The sequence below is a fragment of the Nymphalis io genome, chromosome 2 (assembly GCF_905147045.1).
Source record: "Nymphalis io chromosome 2, ilAglIoxx1.1, whole genome shotgun sequence".
Lineage (NCBI taxonomy): Eukaryota > Metazoa > Arthropoda > Insecta > Lepidoptera > Nymphalidae > Nymphalis > Nymphalis io.
Genome location: NC_065889.1, coordinates 4,105,949 through 4,123,895, shown reverse-complemented (window position 1 = coordinate 4,123,895; position 17,947 = coordinate 4,105,949). Strand labels below are relative to the sequence as shown.

At 31.0% G+C, this 17,947-nt stretch overlaps 1 protein-coding gene across 6 annotated transcripts in view; it reads left to right on the top strand.

Annotated features, from left to right (window-relative positions):
- LOC126774017 (ras GTPase-activating protein raskol) overlaps positions 1-17,947 on the top strand; it is a 139,013-nt gene that overhangs the window by 66,539 nt on the left and 54,527 nt on the right. For 3 of the 6 annotated variants that reach the window (XM_050495402.1, XM_050495392.1, XM_050495382.1), the window contains exon 2: positions 12,749-12,987. The exons of the other annotated variants lie outside the window; for them this stretch is intronic. In XM_050495402.1, coding sequence (XP_050351359.1) covers positions 12,813-12,987 — 175 coding nt within the window. In that variant the 5' untranslated portion in view covers positions 12,749-12,812. The remainder of the gene's footprint in view (positions 1-12,748; positions 12,988-17,947) is intronic. 6 annotated transcript variants of the gene reach the window in all.

Here is a 17,947-nt window from a genome sequence, read left to right as displayed (position 1 = left end):
TGCAACACGTGATGCAATGGGCAAATTTGATGGCACATCATGTGGGTGTCAAGTTATCACTTATTGGAAGCATTTGTAATGGCGATCGGACAGCGGTCATGCGAGGGCCCGATAGAGACAGCGTAGCGCGTACAAACTGTAGGGTTAAGTATAGAACATTGTAAATTTCTAATAAAATAACAATGTTTTTTTAAAAAGTTTTTCAATAAATAAATTTTAAATTATTTTGTACAAAAAGAATTTAATTAAATACACAAGTATTATATTCAATTGACATTATAAATAAACCTCTTTTATTACTTATCGTTCAATAGTTTGCTCTATGCCCCGGCTGCGTCTGCTTGTTTGTCTCTCTGTCTGAACGCAATAAACTCACTCGGAATGAATGGATTTTCATGAGGTTTTCACCAACGGACAAAGTGATTCATGAAGAAAGTGTAGGTGTATAATTCATTAAGTTTTTGTGAAAAATGGCTAAAATATGATGATAAATGTTGAAGATGTCCAAAAAAAACATGATTGAAGTTAGGTATAATATGTATTACAATACAAACGTTTTATGTGTACTTTATTGTGGCGGTGCGAATGCGCAACGGGTAGCTAGTACATATTAAGTTCTTACAATTTTTTTCGAATGATCTTTATAATCAATCTTGATAAAATTAAAGAATAACGTGTCGATTTTGACCAATTCAATTTTAATCCGCTGACTAGTTTCGAGTTTCTTCATTCAAGCTACGTTTACACTATAATGATGAAACGGAAACAATACAATTGAAGGATCTACAATTTTTTTTTTTTTTTTATAGAATAGGAAGGCGGACGAGCATATGGGCCACCTGATGGTAAGTGGTCACAAACGCTCTTAGACATTGGCATTGTAAGAAATGTCAACCATCGCTTACATATCCAATGCGCCACCAACCTTGGGAACTAAGATTTTATGTCCCTTGTGCCTGTAATTACACTGGCTCACTCACCCTTCAAACCGGAACACAACAATATCAAGTATTGCTGTTTTGCGGTAGAATATCTGATGAGTGGGTGGTACCTACCCAGACGAGCTTGCACAAAGCCCTACCACCAGTAGATACAATAAATAATAGAATACAATAATTAATAGACCACACTATCGAGGAAAATATTGTAATTCAAAGTTGTCAAACTACAAAATCGGTGAAACTCAAACGAGCGAAAGTTGACTTCTTAGATGTACGATAATATTATGGAAATTGTTGTGAACGGTTTTCAATCATTGCGTAACAAATAAATGCTTCACGTCAAGTGATGTGTGACGGTAGATTTACGGATAATCGTATGTCCTTGTGATGTCTGAACAGGGTCATTTGATACTGCAATCTAGACTGGTATTGTAACTCATGAAATTGATATTTTTAGAATCGAGTAGCCATATTTTGTCACATTATTCTAATTACGTACATACGTATCAAAAATAAAAAAGTCAGTTGAAACGATGTAGTCGAAACGTTCGAACTAATAAATAGAAAAATCAATGATGTAGTAATACGAAGCCCATTTAAAACAAAAAATCCTTCAGTTCAAATTGTCTTGCTTTCAATTTCCTTTTTCTGCAACACAAGATTCAATAGTTCCCATCGACGTTGCCATTTTATAGTTTCGCTCCTTCTATAACATTCTTTGGCGTCTCGATGATTACTTTTCCTGTTTTCTTTTCCATACGATTTCCGGCTCTGATTAAACTTTCTTGAAACGGAATGCCATCTCAATGCCATGATGGAGGTAACCGCGTTTAATCGGAGTAGAAAAACAACACTAATTAATTAATTCTTCCTGGTTCTACGTTACCTACCTATACAGCGTCCAAAGCACTATTTTATAACGCTGTCATATTTTAAACGATTCTAAAGTCTTTAACGGACCGATAATTAACTATTTTTTGTTTTAATATTTAAAAATGGAAAACTCATTTTTTCGTATTTCAATTGCACGATTTGTTGAAGTTAGGATCGTAAAATATAAAAGCCGTTGTGTATGTATGTGCATATAAAACATTCAAAGCTTGAGTTTGTAAAGCACGTTATGTGGGGTCAATTTGGGAGGTTGCCAAACTAAAAGATGTGTGACGATTAAAGATGGCGCCGAGAGGGCTCGAGTTGCAAGCTATTATTTAAACTATTTTCCTAATTCTAAATTCAGATGAAATTTTTATTATATTATTTCAATGAACGATTGGTTTAATATTTATTTCTTTGGGGAAGAAAAATGTTTGTATTTATAGTAAATAGGTGGAATAGGCATTTTATAAAAAATTAAGCATGGTATAAATAATAATTCATCTCATTTAGTTATTTAATTTTTTTGCGCGACTTTATATTAGTAAAAGTAAAGTAAAGTAACAGCCTGTAAAATGTCCCACTGCTGGGCTAAGGCCTCCTCTCCCTATTTGAGGAGAAGGTTTGGAGCTTATTCCACCACGCTGCTCCAATGCGGGTTGGTGGAATACACATGTGGCAGAGTTTCGATGAAATTAGACACATGCAGGTTTCGTCACGATGTTTTCCTTCACCGAAAAGCACGAGATGAATTATAAACAGAAATTAAGCACATGAAAATTCAGAGGTGCTTGCCCGGGTTTGAACCCACGTTCATCGGTTAAGATTCACGCGGTCTTACCACTGGGCCATTTCGACTTTTTATATTAGTAAGCTTCATACTTATGTTAGAAAGGTTATGTTCTGTATTTTAGGGATTCGTAAAACTTAAAAAGCAGATGTACATAAACTATTGACATTGTAAAAGCGCAGAATTTTATTCTTAAATATTCGTCAAGAGTCAAGGAAGCTTTTCGAAAAATATCAATTAAAAATGGGCTACAAATTATGTAATTTTTAATGATAAAAATTACATCTAAATTGTATTTAAAAAAAAAAATCATTTTCATTTTATAATGCTTTGAAGATTCTCCTTAAGCTTTAAAAATGCATATAAAAAACTAAAATTGCATTAAGGATAAGGATATGTTTGTGAACGTAAATTGAGATGATAAGTCTACATTTTTTTTCATCGGTAAAAGAAACAAGAATTGTACTTTAAAGATTTTTTTTTATCTATAAACATTGTTTTAACTTTTTCGAAACAGGATAAATCCCTGTTTAATATGAAATAATGTATAGCAAATATTAACCGTAGCATAATATAAGCTGGCCCCGTGAAACGTTTAGGTGATTCTGTGCACTAATTAAACAGGGGCATGATGAATGCGTGGATAAAGCGTCTAAATTGCGAGCTCAGCTCATTTGAACCCTCCGGCAGATCCCCTGAATTCATTAGGTACTATCCATAAAGCTAGGGGCTAGACTTCCCCCGTACTAAGTCCTGTTAAAGGGGGCTCTGAATACATTAGTGCAGTCGGTGAGATGGGCGTTAAGGGTCATACGTTTATTCGTGAATAGTGCGAAGAGTTAGACGTTTATTTGTCAACTGCCGACATGACTACTTTACTTTTACTTTACTTGTACTTTAATTTTTCTTTTGTGACGTTTTTATGTACTGTTTTTAGTTTTATTCTAAATTCCTTTTCATTTGTTTTTAGATTATGCTATTTCTAATTAATTTTATTTAATTGCTTACTGAGATACTTTGAAAAACGTTATAAGACGTGATGTATTATTAAAAGCTAGCTAGGTCGCTGTTGAGCGAGAATTGTGGTAACGAAAACAATGACGTACGTGTACACTGTAATGCCATTTATACTGTACATGTTGTAACACAATTCATGCTCGGAAATAAACAAAAATAATTTATTCTGTATATCAAACAATTCAAGTATTAATTTGATCCTTATTGAACTTTCAATACACATGTATTATCAAAATAAATAACTTAAAGTTATAAAGGAATTTGTAACAATATTTAGAAAATATTATACTATATATATATATATATATATATATATATATATATATATATATATAGTCCTCCTCATTCGATGACGGCGACCCTAGAAATTAAATATTTCTAGCATGAGCCCTAATGTGGCTCGCTAGACCAAATTTGGTTTTAAAAACCCTACGACACGTGTTACAATACATAAATATTATACTACAAAAGTGACGTAAATAGTCAAACATATACTAACAAATGTTTGCAACTGATCAACTGAAATATGTATGATCTGTAACACTTCATAAATTTATAAATATTGATATATATGTGCATTCATTCATTGGCGCTTCATTGGCTTGGATATAAATATAAGTATTTTGTTCTGTACGTGTATTGTAAACATGTGTATCGATTTGACTTTTAGATTGAAAATGTCATTTTACGATTATTGAAATATAGCTAAAGAGAAATTACTTAATATATAATAAAAGAAGTATTTAACTCGGGTTAAATTTGGTTTCATCATAAGTTTACGTTATTAGTTTATAATTTTTGCTCCAATCCTTAGAGTCGTAGCATGGAGTTAGTATATAGCCTATAAAATACCTTAATGATTATCTTAAGCAAATATAATTATTTAAATCCGAATGGTAATAGAATTTCTTTGGCTTTATCTATTTAATCCAACAAGGCAGATCGGATGAAATATCAGATTATATACACATAGACTTACAATGTCAGTTAAGGTTTTTTAGTAGATAGGAAACTGTGTACCTATACTATATAAGTATATAGTCACTTTCAATCAGGTGAGCCTCCTGCCCGTTTATATAAAAAATACGAGCTGGTAAATATTCACCTTACGATGGTTTTTGCATTGTATAAGTTTACACTGCGTTGCCAATGCGCTGCCAACCGTAAAGTAAGTTGTAATTTCCCTTGGGTCTATTAGTGTGTCAGTTCACCCACCTTAATATCTGAACACAACAATACAAAACATTGTTGTCTGATGAATGAAAAACGGTGGCGTGGGTTCCTGGATTATAAATATAATTTTATTTCGTGTATCTCGAACTCGGACCTAACGATTTGACTTAATTTTTACATTTAGATAAGGTTTTGCTTTTTAAGTTTATCTATATAGGTTTTTCCTGGAATAACGCAATTTTTAACAAAAAAAATCTAATTATTAGAGCCTAACGAAGCTCGGTCGCCCACGTACTACTAGCTAAATTCAACTAAGTTTAATTGTTTTTTTTTTTGTTTTTAAGCGATCTACTTATACACTTAGAATATAATTGTAGTCGCGTCGGCACTTACATTGTTATGTTAATTATAATAATAAAACTCAGCAGTATAGTGAGATAATGATGCCAAGGTCGCACCGGACGAATCGTGTATACATATAGATAGCAATATTATTAAAAATACAAGCCTCCTTAAAAGGTGTTACTGTTTGAACGAGTGAATCTTAAAGCAACGTTCCTTAAAAAAATTTAATGCTCGGTAAAGGGATGGGAAATTATATGGAATCGCTTGAAGTTTAATAATAGTTTCTCGAACCTAGAAAAGCGATTCTAAAAATATATTACACAAAATGTATTTCATTTAAATAATTACAATAGCATGTATCTACCTAAACAAAAACATTTATACACTTTTGCACAATTTTTTTATGTTAATAAAATAATGATAAAATAAGTGCGAAAGTCTGTCTGCCTGTTACGCCTTGACGGCTAAATCACGGAACCGATTGCGATGAAATTTGAGTATGAAGCAAGCTTGAACCTCAAGGAAAGATATACTTTTCTGTATACCTCACACCTGACCACGCCCGCCACAATCCCCTAACGACGAAGTCACACTGGTGGTAGGGCTATGTGCAAGCTCGTCTGGGTAGGTACCACCCAACCATCATATATTCTATGGCAAAACAGCAGTACTTGGTATTGTTGTATTCCGGTTTGAAGGGTCAGGTACAAGGGACACAACATCTTCGTTCCCAAGGTTGGTGGCGCATTGGCGTTGTAAGCGATGGTTAACATTTCTTTCAATGCAAATGTCTATGGGCAGTGGTGACCATTTACCATAAGGTGGCCCATTTGCTCGTCCGCCTACCTATTCTATAAAAAAATAGTAAATTATAAATTATCTTATAAGTACATTTAGGTACTTTAGCAAAATTGTTTATTTAGTAATGTGTAAATCGAATAAATTTGTTCTACCGAAGTAGTCGAATAGAATCGAAAGTATCGATGGCCTATCTAGTCATCGTGAACGTCATGTTCGCTTCCGCAGCTAACTTCAAGGATCATTTAAAATTTTCTGAACGATCTTTCACCTCTTTAATTTACATCTTCGTTCTGAAGTGGATCGTGTTCGCTGGCATTTCGCTTAAACTATTTTTACCCCTTTTATACACACACATCCTTTTGCACACTTTACTATATAAACTTAATACTTTAAAACAAGAAAGAAACATAAAATTGTAAAAAGTAATTTAGTTTGAAATTTAAGGGAAATTCGTCGTTTTGTCGTTGTACAAAAATTTCCAATATTATAATTTAAAAAAAAAACTTAGAAAGTTTCGTGTGTTAAAGGTTACAACAGAACTATTTAACAAAGAAACAGAATCGAATCTGTTCATTATGCCGTTATATTATATGCCATTCTGTTAAGGTCGGAGGTATTCAGGAGTATTCAGTAGTTATATACTATATTATAAACAAAACACTTTCTTGTGCGCGTCTGTATTTGTCTTTAGAATAATCTCTAACGACTTTACCTACCTATGAACTTTATTTAGGGATTAGATAAAGAATACTATGTCCTCTTCTTTTGAATGTCACATCCATTATGACAAAAAGAGAAAAATGTGTTTTTAACTAAACACTCATTAATCGAGGTTTATAAGTAAATCCGTAAATGCTTACTATAAGTATTAAATATTATGAAAACCGAGCAAAGTCGTTAATATTACGTATAATGTATTTTCACACATTGTCGTAAACAAATATTAATATCTATTAACTTTTCAATTATTAGTCAGTTGACAAACCTCTGACTTGCGAGTGGTGATAACAGCAGTCTTCGCCATTGATAAAGTCTATTATGATACCGCGTTAATTGAACATCTTTCTACTATCTTCATAAACATTGATAAGAAAGTCTTCCTGGTAGGTATAATAAAATGACAATGCGTCTTAAACTCCATTTTTCCTACGAACTTTGCCAGTCCGTAATGCGTTCTGTTTCATAAGCTATCTACACTGGTACTGTTTGTTTTTTTTTTATCTAAAATTACTAACATTTTCTGGTAAAATACAATCGAACAAATGTATCTTGCATAAACAACGAAAATTTGTGCCAGTAAATAACACGATATAGAATTTTTTTTCTGATGTCATTACAGGCATTTAAAACGTGTTCTGTATGATAAAATGAATGAGGACACAAACCTCTTACATAGATCTATTATTTGATTAACCAACACATTAAAAACTGTCATTGTGGTATTATATTATAATGTTAAAACTGCCTTTTTTGTTCTCGCTACATTATACTGGTAAATAAAAAGGTAGCTTTTGTTTGTTTTAACTGATACATGTAAAACTACTAGTGATTCATTGACACTCGCTTTCATATTGTCATAGGTTATGGTTATAAATTGATTATAGGTTAATTATGGATAATTCTAATGTGATACTTATTTTTGGGATATATTTTATAAAAGCAACGAGGTCGTATTTGCGGTGTATACAATACACACACACATGTATATATATATCCATGTGTGTGTGTATATATATATATATATATATATTTTATGGCGTAGCTATATTGAAGTGACACCTATTATTTTTTTTAAATTAAATTATAATTGCCAAATAGCTCATGCTATTCACACATGACATATCTTTACTAAACACTTGACAGAATAATTGATTTATTAGTTTTTTTTCGTGTAAAGATGATTATTTACTTTTATAATTATTATCTTTAAATATTAAAAGGAATATTTTTTATGAATTAAATTGTATTACTGTCCTATCCAGAACACGATTAAACTTAAATTATTATTTTATAAGAATGCCAAACCTACTCATGGACTAAGATATCATCATTCAAAAATATATATCTATTGAGTTAATGAGTCATTATTTATTAAATGTGTTTTAAATTATTAATATGCTTATTGTATCAACAGACCTCTCCAATCACGTCATTTTTAAGGTAGAGTGCTCATTATTTTATATCTACCGTTAAAAGTTTAATTTCTACTAAGCTTAGGGTGTGTCCGGAGACCATTTATATAATGGATGTTTTTTATGAGAATTCTTTGCTTATCTCCCCATGACACAACTGCTTCAAGAATTTAAATAGTGATCAAGGATAACTGCTATGCGTACGATATTGTTGTTGACCTGTTGTCGTCGTAGGATTTCGTTTCCTAAATGAATCACGCGGTAAAGACATGCGATTTACCTCTTAATAGTCTTAATCTGCGTAAATTGAGAAAATTGTTAGTGATTACGTCAAGATTCTTCCGGTGTTAGGTTTCTTTTCACACTAAACTGTTGCGCAGACCTATTAATAGTTTATATGGAGTAAACGTAGGGTTGCCTTCTGTAAGACATCAAAAGATCAAAACACCTGGATTTTTGAGATGGAAACTTACACTTTTGTCTAACTGCAATTTCATTCATGACGTTTTCTAAGTTTATTTTCTGGTCTGCACAAAACCACGTTCAAATGTTCTCTCAGTCTTCAGTCTCAGTCAATATTTGACAATCCAATCCGAGGCAATTCAGATCGCAGCCCTAAGCTTACGATATTTGGTGACGGTGTAAACAATGGAGTTGGCATATTGCCACCCGTTGCCACCTTCAGACATGTATTTTATATTGATGAGCAATGCAAGGTTAATCATGTTTAATTACTGCTATCGTTATATTAAATATTTTGTAAATGTTTAGAAAATATCGAGTGTATTTATAATGCTCGTTTCACAAAATGACGGTCTCTCTCTATACGTCAACAAATACTTTTGAGTTTATTAAGTTTTCTTGATAACTGAAGTAAATTGGCCTCAATCCATAATAGATCGAAAAAGAACCAAAATCAAGGCTAAATTTTTATAATATGTTTTAATCACAATAATAGCAATAAATAAAGTTATATGTACATGATGAACAATATATTTTGTACTTACAAATTTATTTTTAACGAAAGAATCGGCTAACCGTCATTTGAGTCAATTTGTGCGCAATTAATCAGAAGTTTACTGTTAAATGATTTATTTGCTGACGTACAAATGCTTTTTCATGACGAGTCGGATCTTTTGACACTATCTAGTTTTAAATGAAGAATATTCTCGTATTACAAGTTAGTGATTGAATGTCTTACGCGTGGGATGAGCGCTAAGATTACATCCACGTGCGAAGGCGAGATGAGTAATGTACAGCTAACGTAAGGTAAATACAAATAGTGCGCAGCTTGTATTACATGAAATTAGCCAAGATTAAATTTAGCAAAACTAATTAGGCGATGCTGGAACTTAAGACGTGGATAACCCTCGCTATATGCTGGAAATAAAGATAAGATAACGTTAGTAAGATTAGAATTACTTCGTTTATTTAGAAAACGCGTTCTATAATTTATCTCACTTTTACTTTTATTACATATGTAATGGCATAGAAATATTTTTATATATAACTAGTATGTATTGCTAATCACAGTAAAATAATAATAAAATATACGTTATCATTTTTTTTTAATAATTGCGAAACAATTCGAAAAATAATTGATTATCAAGAGACAAAAAATACGAGTTATGTAGTTCCCCGAATCCAGGCTTTAAATATATATAATAGGTACGAAATATGGACTTACGTTAGTAATATCCTGGGGTCATGTGTCGGACTTGCAAGCAATGACTGTATGAAGTTACCGTTGAATCAGCGTATAATTTATGCTATTGTATTCACCAGTGACGCGTGCTAGCCAAACTTAGCTTACGTTTCAATAAACAATAGGGACATGTCGATAGAAGTAACTCGTATATCCCTAGAGCTGAAAACATGATCACTTGATGCATTCGCGATTTATGCCCTACTATACCTGACACACTTTCAAAGTGAAATTCGTGAAATTTAAATGTAATCGTGCCACTTATAAACGCATTACAAAAACCGTTAAAGTGTAGTTAGAGTTAAGATGGTTTTATGTATAAAACGTTTTCGGTGCAAAACAAGGTTTTCTATTCCCCTGTATTTGGTTTTTGGTCTTTGATGACAAAAACGTTCTGTATTTGTGCTGATATTTTTAGAATTCTTATGAGATTGGGTACCAATTGTTGTCATAAACATGAATAGTATCAATACTCTGTGTTCCAATTTACATGAGGAGTATAGTTACCAGTATAATTGCAGCGCAGGTTATAATAACATCTTAGATCCCGATTGGCAGCGCATTGGGTTTGTTAGGAACTGCTTATTTTCCTAACAATGCCAATGTTTAAAGTTACTTGATCGTCTTCGTTTTTAATATTAATAATTAAAAATAATTTTAGAAACCATTAAAGTCTTATACCTCGAGTCGATAAGATTAAATCAATTATTTAATCAAATTTAATTTATTTATTGCACTAGATGTAATGCTCGCTTTGAAATGGCTACCCAAATATTGCATCTCACACATGAGCTCTCGTTGTATAGTAACATTTCTCAATAAATATATCTTAAGCAAAATATCAAATCATACGGGTAGATTTTGAGATTCTGATAAGCGTTTTCATAAAAAAAATCGAACTATTTATGTTTATAATATTAAAATAGTTTTATGTATAGAGTATTCAAATACATATGTACAAATTTCTTTTCGAAACGTATGTATAACGCACACGGCACAATAAACCAACAAATAGTCAATACATATCGGCGATGGAACTAATCTGTGAAATGCGAATAATACTAATTATATACTTTAGAAAAACTATTCTTATTTCAATATAATAACTAAAATTTAATTAAGGAAAACATGAGCATTGCTCGTTATGTTTATTATTGTTTATTACATATGCTTATATTGTTTATTTTAATTCAACGAAGACATTTGTTCGGAATATAATATCAAACATTTAGTGCAAAGCTCAAATTCGTAGGTATAAGTGTATTATAACTAACCTCAATTCATTTCTCTGTTTAATCATACTTTCAAATGAATATCATATCCTCAATTTGTAACTGCAAAAAGATTAACGACATGACTTCTTCCTCCCTCTCCTGCCTGCTCCCGTTTTAACGTTATCAGGCATACTAACAGATCAATAAATTGTTTCCATATTTAATTCAAACATTTACAGAAAACAATCGCTTACATCCTCAATGTCTTGTCGTACTGGTGATAGGACAGCTGATTATTTTTTGCCCAGAGAATAGAAATTGTGATTCAATGGGAAGCTATTGTTAGCATTCTTTCCACCGTTCCACGCGATCATAATTTGTATAGTAGTTGCTAATAATTATGATCTCTACAGTACTTTCTTTTAATGTTAATCGCTAAATTTTCAAGTAAGTCCTTAATATAAAATTATATATCTATTATGATTTCTGTGTTATTAAATATCAAAAGTGGTACCAAAATTTCTTAAATATTTTTAATTTTTTAAATTAATTTGCAATTGTTACTTTTTAACATGTGCAAATGAAATCTGCTGCTGATGTATAACGGGGATTGAATGGTGCGCATTTAAAATTCACGAGCTTACGTTCCCATCATTGTTTAGACAACAATCAGAGGCCAACAAAAAATCACATTTATTGCTTAAGCATAAAATATAATTAGCCATGTTAAATATTATCTACGGAACACGCAGTCTAAGAACTATGTTCTGTGATAGACAGACAATAATTCTGATATTATCTTTTTCCCATTGAACATGAAAAGAAAATTTGATTTTAATTTTAAAAACGTTTGTATTATTTATTCAGCGATTATAAGGTAAATTGTATTAGTTTTTTATATGGTTTAATTTCACTTATCAAATCTTGCAACTGCATTTTTAACAAATTTTATTTGATCTAAAATTTTGCATATACTAGCTTGTTTATTACTTTGTTTGTTATTATTTTTTCTTAATTTTTTTATATTTTTTTATTAATAAAATGTATTAAAGTTGAAATTGTAATTGGATCAAACATGATTTAAAATTAGCGATTACTCTCCTTTGAGTTATTCATTATTAAGGTTAAAAAATATACCTACCAATTTAGCAAAATTATACGTTACAATAGTTTTATGCATCTGACAAATATATTAAAGAAAGTCAAATCACTGTTCTTATCGCATTAACAATGACTTGTAATTAAAAACATTTAAAGCACGTGTACTTTATTTTTGAAAGTATCACGAACCGTTCGGTGGACTCCAATTTCACAGTTCCATAAGGAGGCGGGCCCGTTTTGTTAAATAAAAACGGAGCACTGTGACAAGGAATATTGATTTTTGATTTATAGCTCAACATTTTATCAGTTTTGGTTGGGATTTTTCTCGCTTACTTTTAATAGTTTTAATTAAAGTGTGCATGAACGAATAACTATAAGCTCAATATAGATCGTATTTTTGGGCTGTGTAATACAGGATTTTAATTTTTAAATAAATCTGCATAATAGTTCTTGATAGACGAAGTATAAGGAAATGTGTGCAAATGTCAAAAAGGGCACTGCCCCTTATATTCATTTAAGGTCGTTACGTCTTGTTGCTCCAATGTCCAGTGATTTACTCGTCAATTGTCGGTAACGCACTCAATCGCAACTGTCCCCGCATGCAACAGAACAGTAATAATCCAAATTCTATGATCAATGATAAATGTTTTTTGTAGATAAATAAAACAACGTAGTTTTGTTGTATTTGATTAATTGTGAGTGCTTGTGACAAATATGTAAATGAGTTTACAAAGGCCGAAAAAAAATAAATTCAAAATGTGGAAAGCAATCATTAACAAGAAAAGAAAATATAGTGATGTACCTCCATGCGATCTTGAGTCATACGCCGCCCTAGCGGCGATGCAGGGAGGCAACGCTGCAACGTTACCGCCATCTCTCGACGCATTACGAGCCTGTAAGTATTTTGACTACTCATCAATAGATGGCGCAAATTACATCAACATAAAACCGTTATCAAAATTTATTTATTACATTTAAATGTTTTGACTGATACATGTAAAATGTATCTAATGTATGTAATGTAACATGAAATAATAATATCTATTCCCGGACTATACTCTCAGAAAATGCTTCTTCACTTTTCAATAATTTATAAAGAAATACTTTTATACGTATTCGTATAACTAAGGTGCGAGGCACGTTAAAATCAAATTAAGATTTATGTATTATAGAAAAAGTTACAAGCAAACAAGAGAATTTGAATACTTTTGTTTTTTTAATTGATTTATATGATACATTTTTAATAAATAAATCAGTTAATAATTTTATTAATTTATTCGATTGTGAATTATAAATGGAAAGTATGCATAAAGTTAATTGACGTTGTCTACTTCCAGTTATGTTATTTTAAGTTAATTAAAATAGTCAGAGGCGAATCTATTCAATATTGCACGACTAGCGCTGCCTTTGGCAAAAGCTAAATAATTATTCGTGTTTACAATTTAAAAACTAGAAAAATATGAATCACTCCATTGTGTTTATGGTGTTGAACACGATAAAAGCTGTCCTGTGGTAAAGGTCAATCTGCGTGACATTTGTTGAGTCTGACTTCGTGAGCCACGAGTCTATATTATTAGGATGACCAATAGGTATTTGTCAAATACTCGCAATATTTGCGAACATAACGGAATGGATTGGATTATTTAAACATTTTCATTCGTAAGTTAATATAAGTATAATATTTTTATTAATTAGTATGTTCATTACTTTATGTATAACGAAACATAATTACATTTAATAAATATTATCAAGAATTGTGTTATTGTAACAAATATTTCATTAAGTTTTAATTTTTGAGTTACCTTATATATATATATATATATATATATATTAATAATAATATATGTATTTTTATTTACAATTTGCTTCTGGAAAAAAATATTAAAAGTAGATTTAGCCTCTAATAGCAAGAAGTATCGTAGAAAATAGCGTGTTATAACAATAGTTATATTTTACCAGAGTAAAACAAATATTCACCTTGGCTTATTAATAATTATCTAATAACAAGTACAAGGGCCAACACAAGGTCTTTCTGTTTTACAGCCAAACGTACAGACAGAAACAGCAGCTTCATAGAAAACTTATTGTGATTGTAATGAAAATTGTCAATATTATCATAATACGACTGATATTCAAAATGTAAATATATATTTTGTCGTCATACATGGAAAATTTTGTATGAGCAATTTCGAAAAAAATCGCTAAACGTTTTAACCGTACTCGTTATATCCTGATTTCCATTTCATGCTTCTATTTATGATAATGTCTGAAATTTATATCAGGGCTTAAAGAAATTCAATCCATTGACTTATTATATACTGTGAGACAAAAAAAAACGATTGTGGGCTTTCGTACTAATAAATGAGAATTAAAAAAAACTACTAAATCTATATAAATAAAACTTATACCAGATTAATGGAGAAGCGTGAATTTCATGTTCTTATTATCAATATAATAAAAACAATTACATCATTTAAGTATACAAAGCCTTATACGATTCGGCGTTATCTACTTGGATTGATAATCCTTTAATAGTAATCAGAATACCCTAATCAAGTTTCAAATATGCCTATCTGCTACAAATTATGACGTTCGCTTCAAATAGCCGCTGTATAAGCCTTGAAAACTTATACGAACACAATTGTCTTTGTCTAAAGCAAAAAGCGTGAAAGGACAACGGCTGGCAATCCTGCACTAACAGAGTCCCTGTTTGTAAAACAGAGAAACAATGACATGACCATAAACAAATCTAGAATAAAATATATGTAGAATAAAATATATGTAGAATAAAATATATAAAATGACATCCACGACTATTACTATCAACAACAAATGACATCAAAAACATACTTTAATCAACAATTTTGAATCTCCATTTTCTGAGATAAATTAAGTTGAAAGCTACTTCCTGTTCGAAATTATAAGAACCGTCAAGTAACACAGTAGGTAATTATTCTTTTCCAATAATAAAATTACATGGATTTATTTGTTAAGTAAATAAAATGATAAATATCTTTCATGAAAATCAACAAATTCTAAACAATGCTTATTGTCATCTATAATTTTATAATTTTGTATTGTGCATAATATGCCTAATAATAAATTTTAACTCTTCTTTAATGTGAGATTTAAATGCATTAATTTCACTGGCAAAATTTAAAACGTCTAAGGAATTTTATTACAAAATCTAATGCCTTGTCTAAGGCAGGACTTCAATAAGTCCTCATGTGGAGCTGGAAACATGGTTTTTTTATATTGAATAGGTAGGCGTACGAGCATATGGATCACGTGATGGTAAGTATGCACCAACGCCCATAGACATTGATATTGAAAGACATGTTATCCATCGCTTATATCGCCAATGCGCCACCCACCTTGGGAACTAAATTGTTATGTCTCTTGTGCTTGTAATTATACTGACTCACTTACCCTTCAAACTGGAACACAACAATACCCAGTACTACTGTTTTGCGGTAGAATGTCTGATGATAGGTACCAACCTACCCAGATGAGCTTGCACAAAGCCCTACCACCAGTAAGTGGTGTTATAAATATATCTTTACTTCTCGAGAATATTGTTAATACAACCGCTAAACAGGAATAAATTCCGGTTTGAAGGGTGAGTGAGCCAGTGTAACTAAGGCACAAGGGGCATAAAATTTGTGGCGCATTGGCACATGTAAGTTAATAGTTCTTACAGCGCCAATGTCTATAGCCGGTGGTGACCAGTTACAGTCAGGTGACTATTTGCCCGTCCGCTACTTATAAAAAACTCAATTTATTTCTTTTATTACAAAATATTATTACTCTTTTCTTTAATGTAAAAAGATGTTTTATTCCATCTTATCTATAGTCACATTGTTAATATATACAATGCACGTCTCACGACACAGTTTCCATGACTTTACGTAAATCCGCTAATTACAACAAATTTACTCAACTCTACGAAATATTTCCGCTCTCAACGTACACAATAGTAAACATTATGAAAAATCCTCCTAAATAATTATTGTATTGAATGCATTGTTAGCAGTTAAAGATCTTAATAACAAAATTTTAACCTATCAACAAAGCAATTACGGCTTTTACAAGGTTTTTCCTTTTAAAATAATTATGACAACTTATTGACTTCGTAATTATGTGAAGAAAACATATTTTTTTATTTATATAAATTAGTAATAAAATTTAAAATATCCAAGTAAAAATAATATAATTTCATTCCAACTCCTAATATTCAAAAACAATGTAAAGGAAGCCACTTTCGCTGAAAATAATAATACCTATAAGATTTTCATTTAAGTCGTTATAATAAATGACAAAAAAAAAATACATCAAAAAGAGAAATGACTGCTATCTCACCTAGATATCTGCTTGTTACTTAATGATGTTCGGTACGATACCATGTATTCGAATTTCAAATAAATCGCATATGCTATGAGGTAAACAGCGTGTCAGTTTGTGTACACGCGGAACAAATGTCGTTACCGCGACGCTAGATGCTTTAGAGGTTTGGCCTACTTGTAGTAGGGTTATCTAAGGTTTAAACATAGAGACCACACGATTAAATACTTTTTTTTTTATTGAAACGTTTTTGGGTGCGATATGGTTGAAATTTCAAGTTCGTATTTGTGTGTTATTTTTAAAATTAAAAGGTTTTTGCGCAAAAATACTAAGCTAGCGACTTTTCCAAAAAGAGAAAAAGAGAAGATAGAACTGTTATAAGTTTCACTTTTGTGACTTTTTCTCAGTTGCATGCGCTCTTTTTGATAAGAAACTGGGTGGGACACTTTGGGTGAGTTGACAGTAACATTTTAAAGTAAAGAGAGAAACGAAATCGAAATGTTTTTGAGAAAGTATATTTATATGTCTTGTGTACAGAGTTATACGCGTTTTTTTGGAAAAGACATAATTGTCTATTTTTAAATGTAGTAGTTAATGTATAGATGATATATTTTATTTTAAGCTGTTTTATTACATAAAAAACAAACCAAACATCTATTTTTCAAGATGAAAGTGAGTTTATCAAAAAAAAAATAACAATACAAATAAAAAAGGATGTTTCCAAAAAATGTTAAATGATCTAGCAACCCTGTCTAAATAACAATAAGCTTGGATTCTGTCACAACATGTGGCACGTCCGCCCAAACAATAAAAATACACATTAAATATTAATACATAGAATGTTAATGTTACACCTATTATTTAAAGAAAGTTCTGGATATAAAAATTTCGTTGGCAACGCGGCATTGACAATTAACAAATCCTGGCCTTAATATCAATTGATCCAATTCATTGCATCCGCTTCTAAGAACTTTATTACAACTGACCTTGAAGTCCGAAATACTTTTTATAATTGAGATGGTAGCACGTTGCATATTTTCAAAATTATTTAAAGTTTCATAACTGAATATTTCATTTGTTATTGAAAATGAAATCATCTGTATGAATCATATCGAAATCTGTAAAATATATAAAGTAGGAATTTCGTACCTTTGATTTCTATTAGATTATATGTGCAATGACGTCATATAGAAAGTTAAATGTAAATCTGAAAAGTTGCCAATTCAATATAATTTCGTAATTCTGTATACTCGTATTTAAATTTATGGCACTACTAAGCGGAATCTAACATTCTAAACGTTTCGTTTTCTATATGAGAATTGAATGAAGACATTTGAATTATCGTATTTCCTAGCAACGTTCTTAAAGTACTTATTTCCATCTTATACATAGTCATAGATGCAGAGAAACGTGCCTAGAATAAAATAGCTTAGTACTTGACCTCCGCGTAACCCGTCTAAGATAGGGTGTTTGAATCTTGAATAGTTTGTGTTTTAATTTATGTAATTATTGTA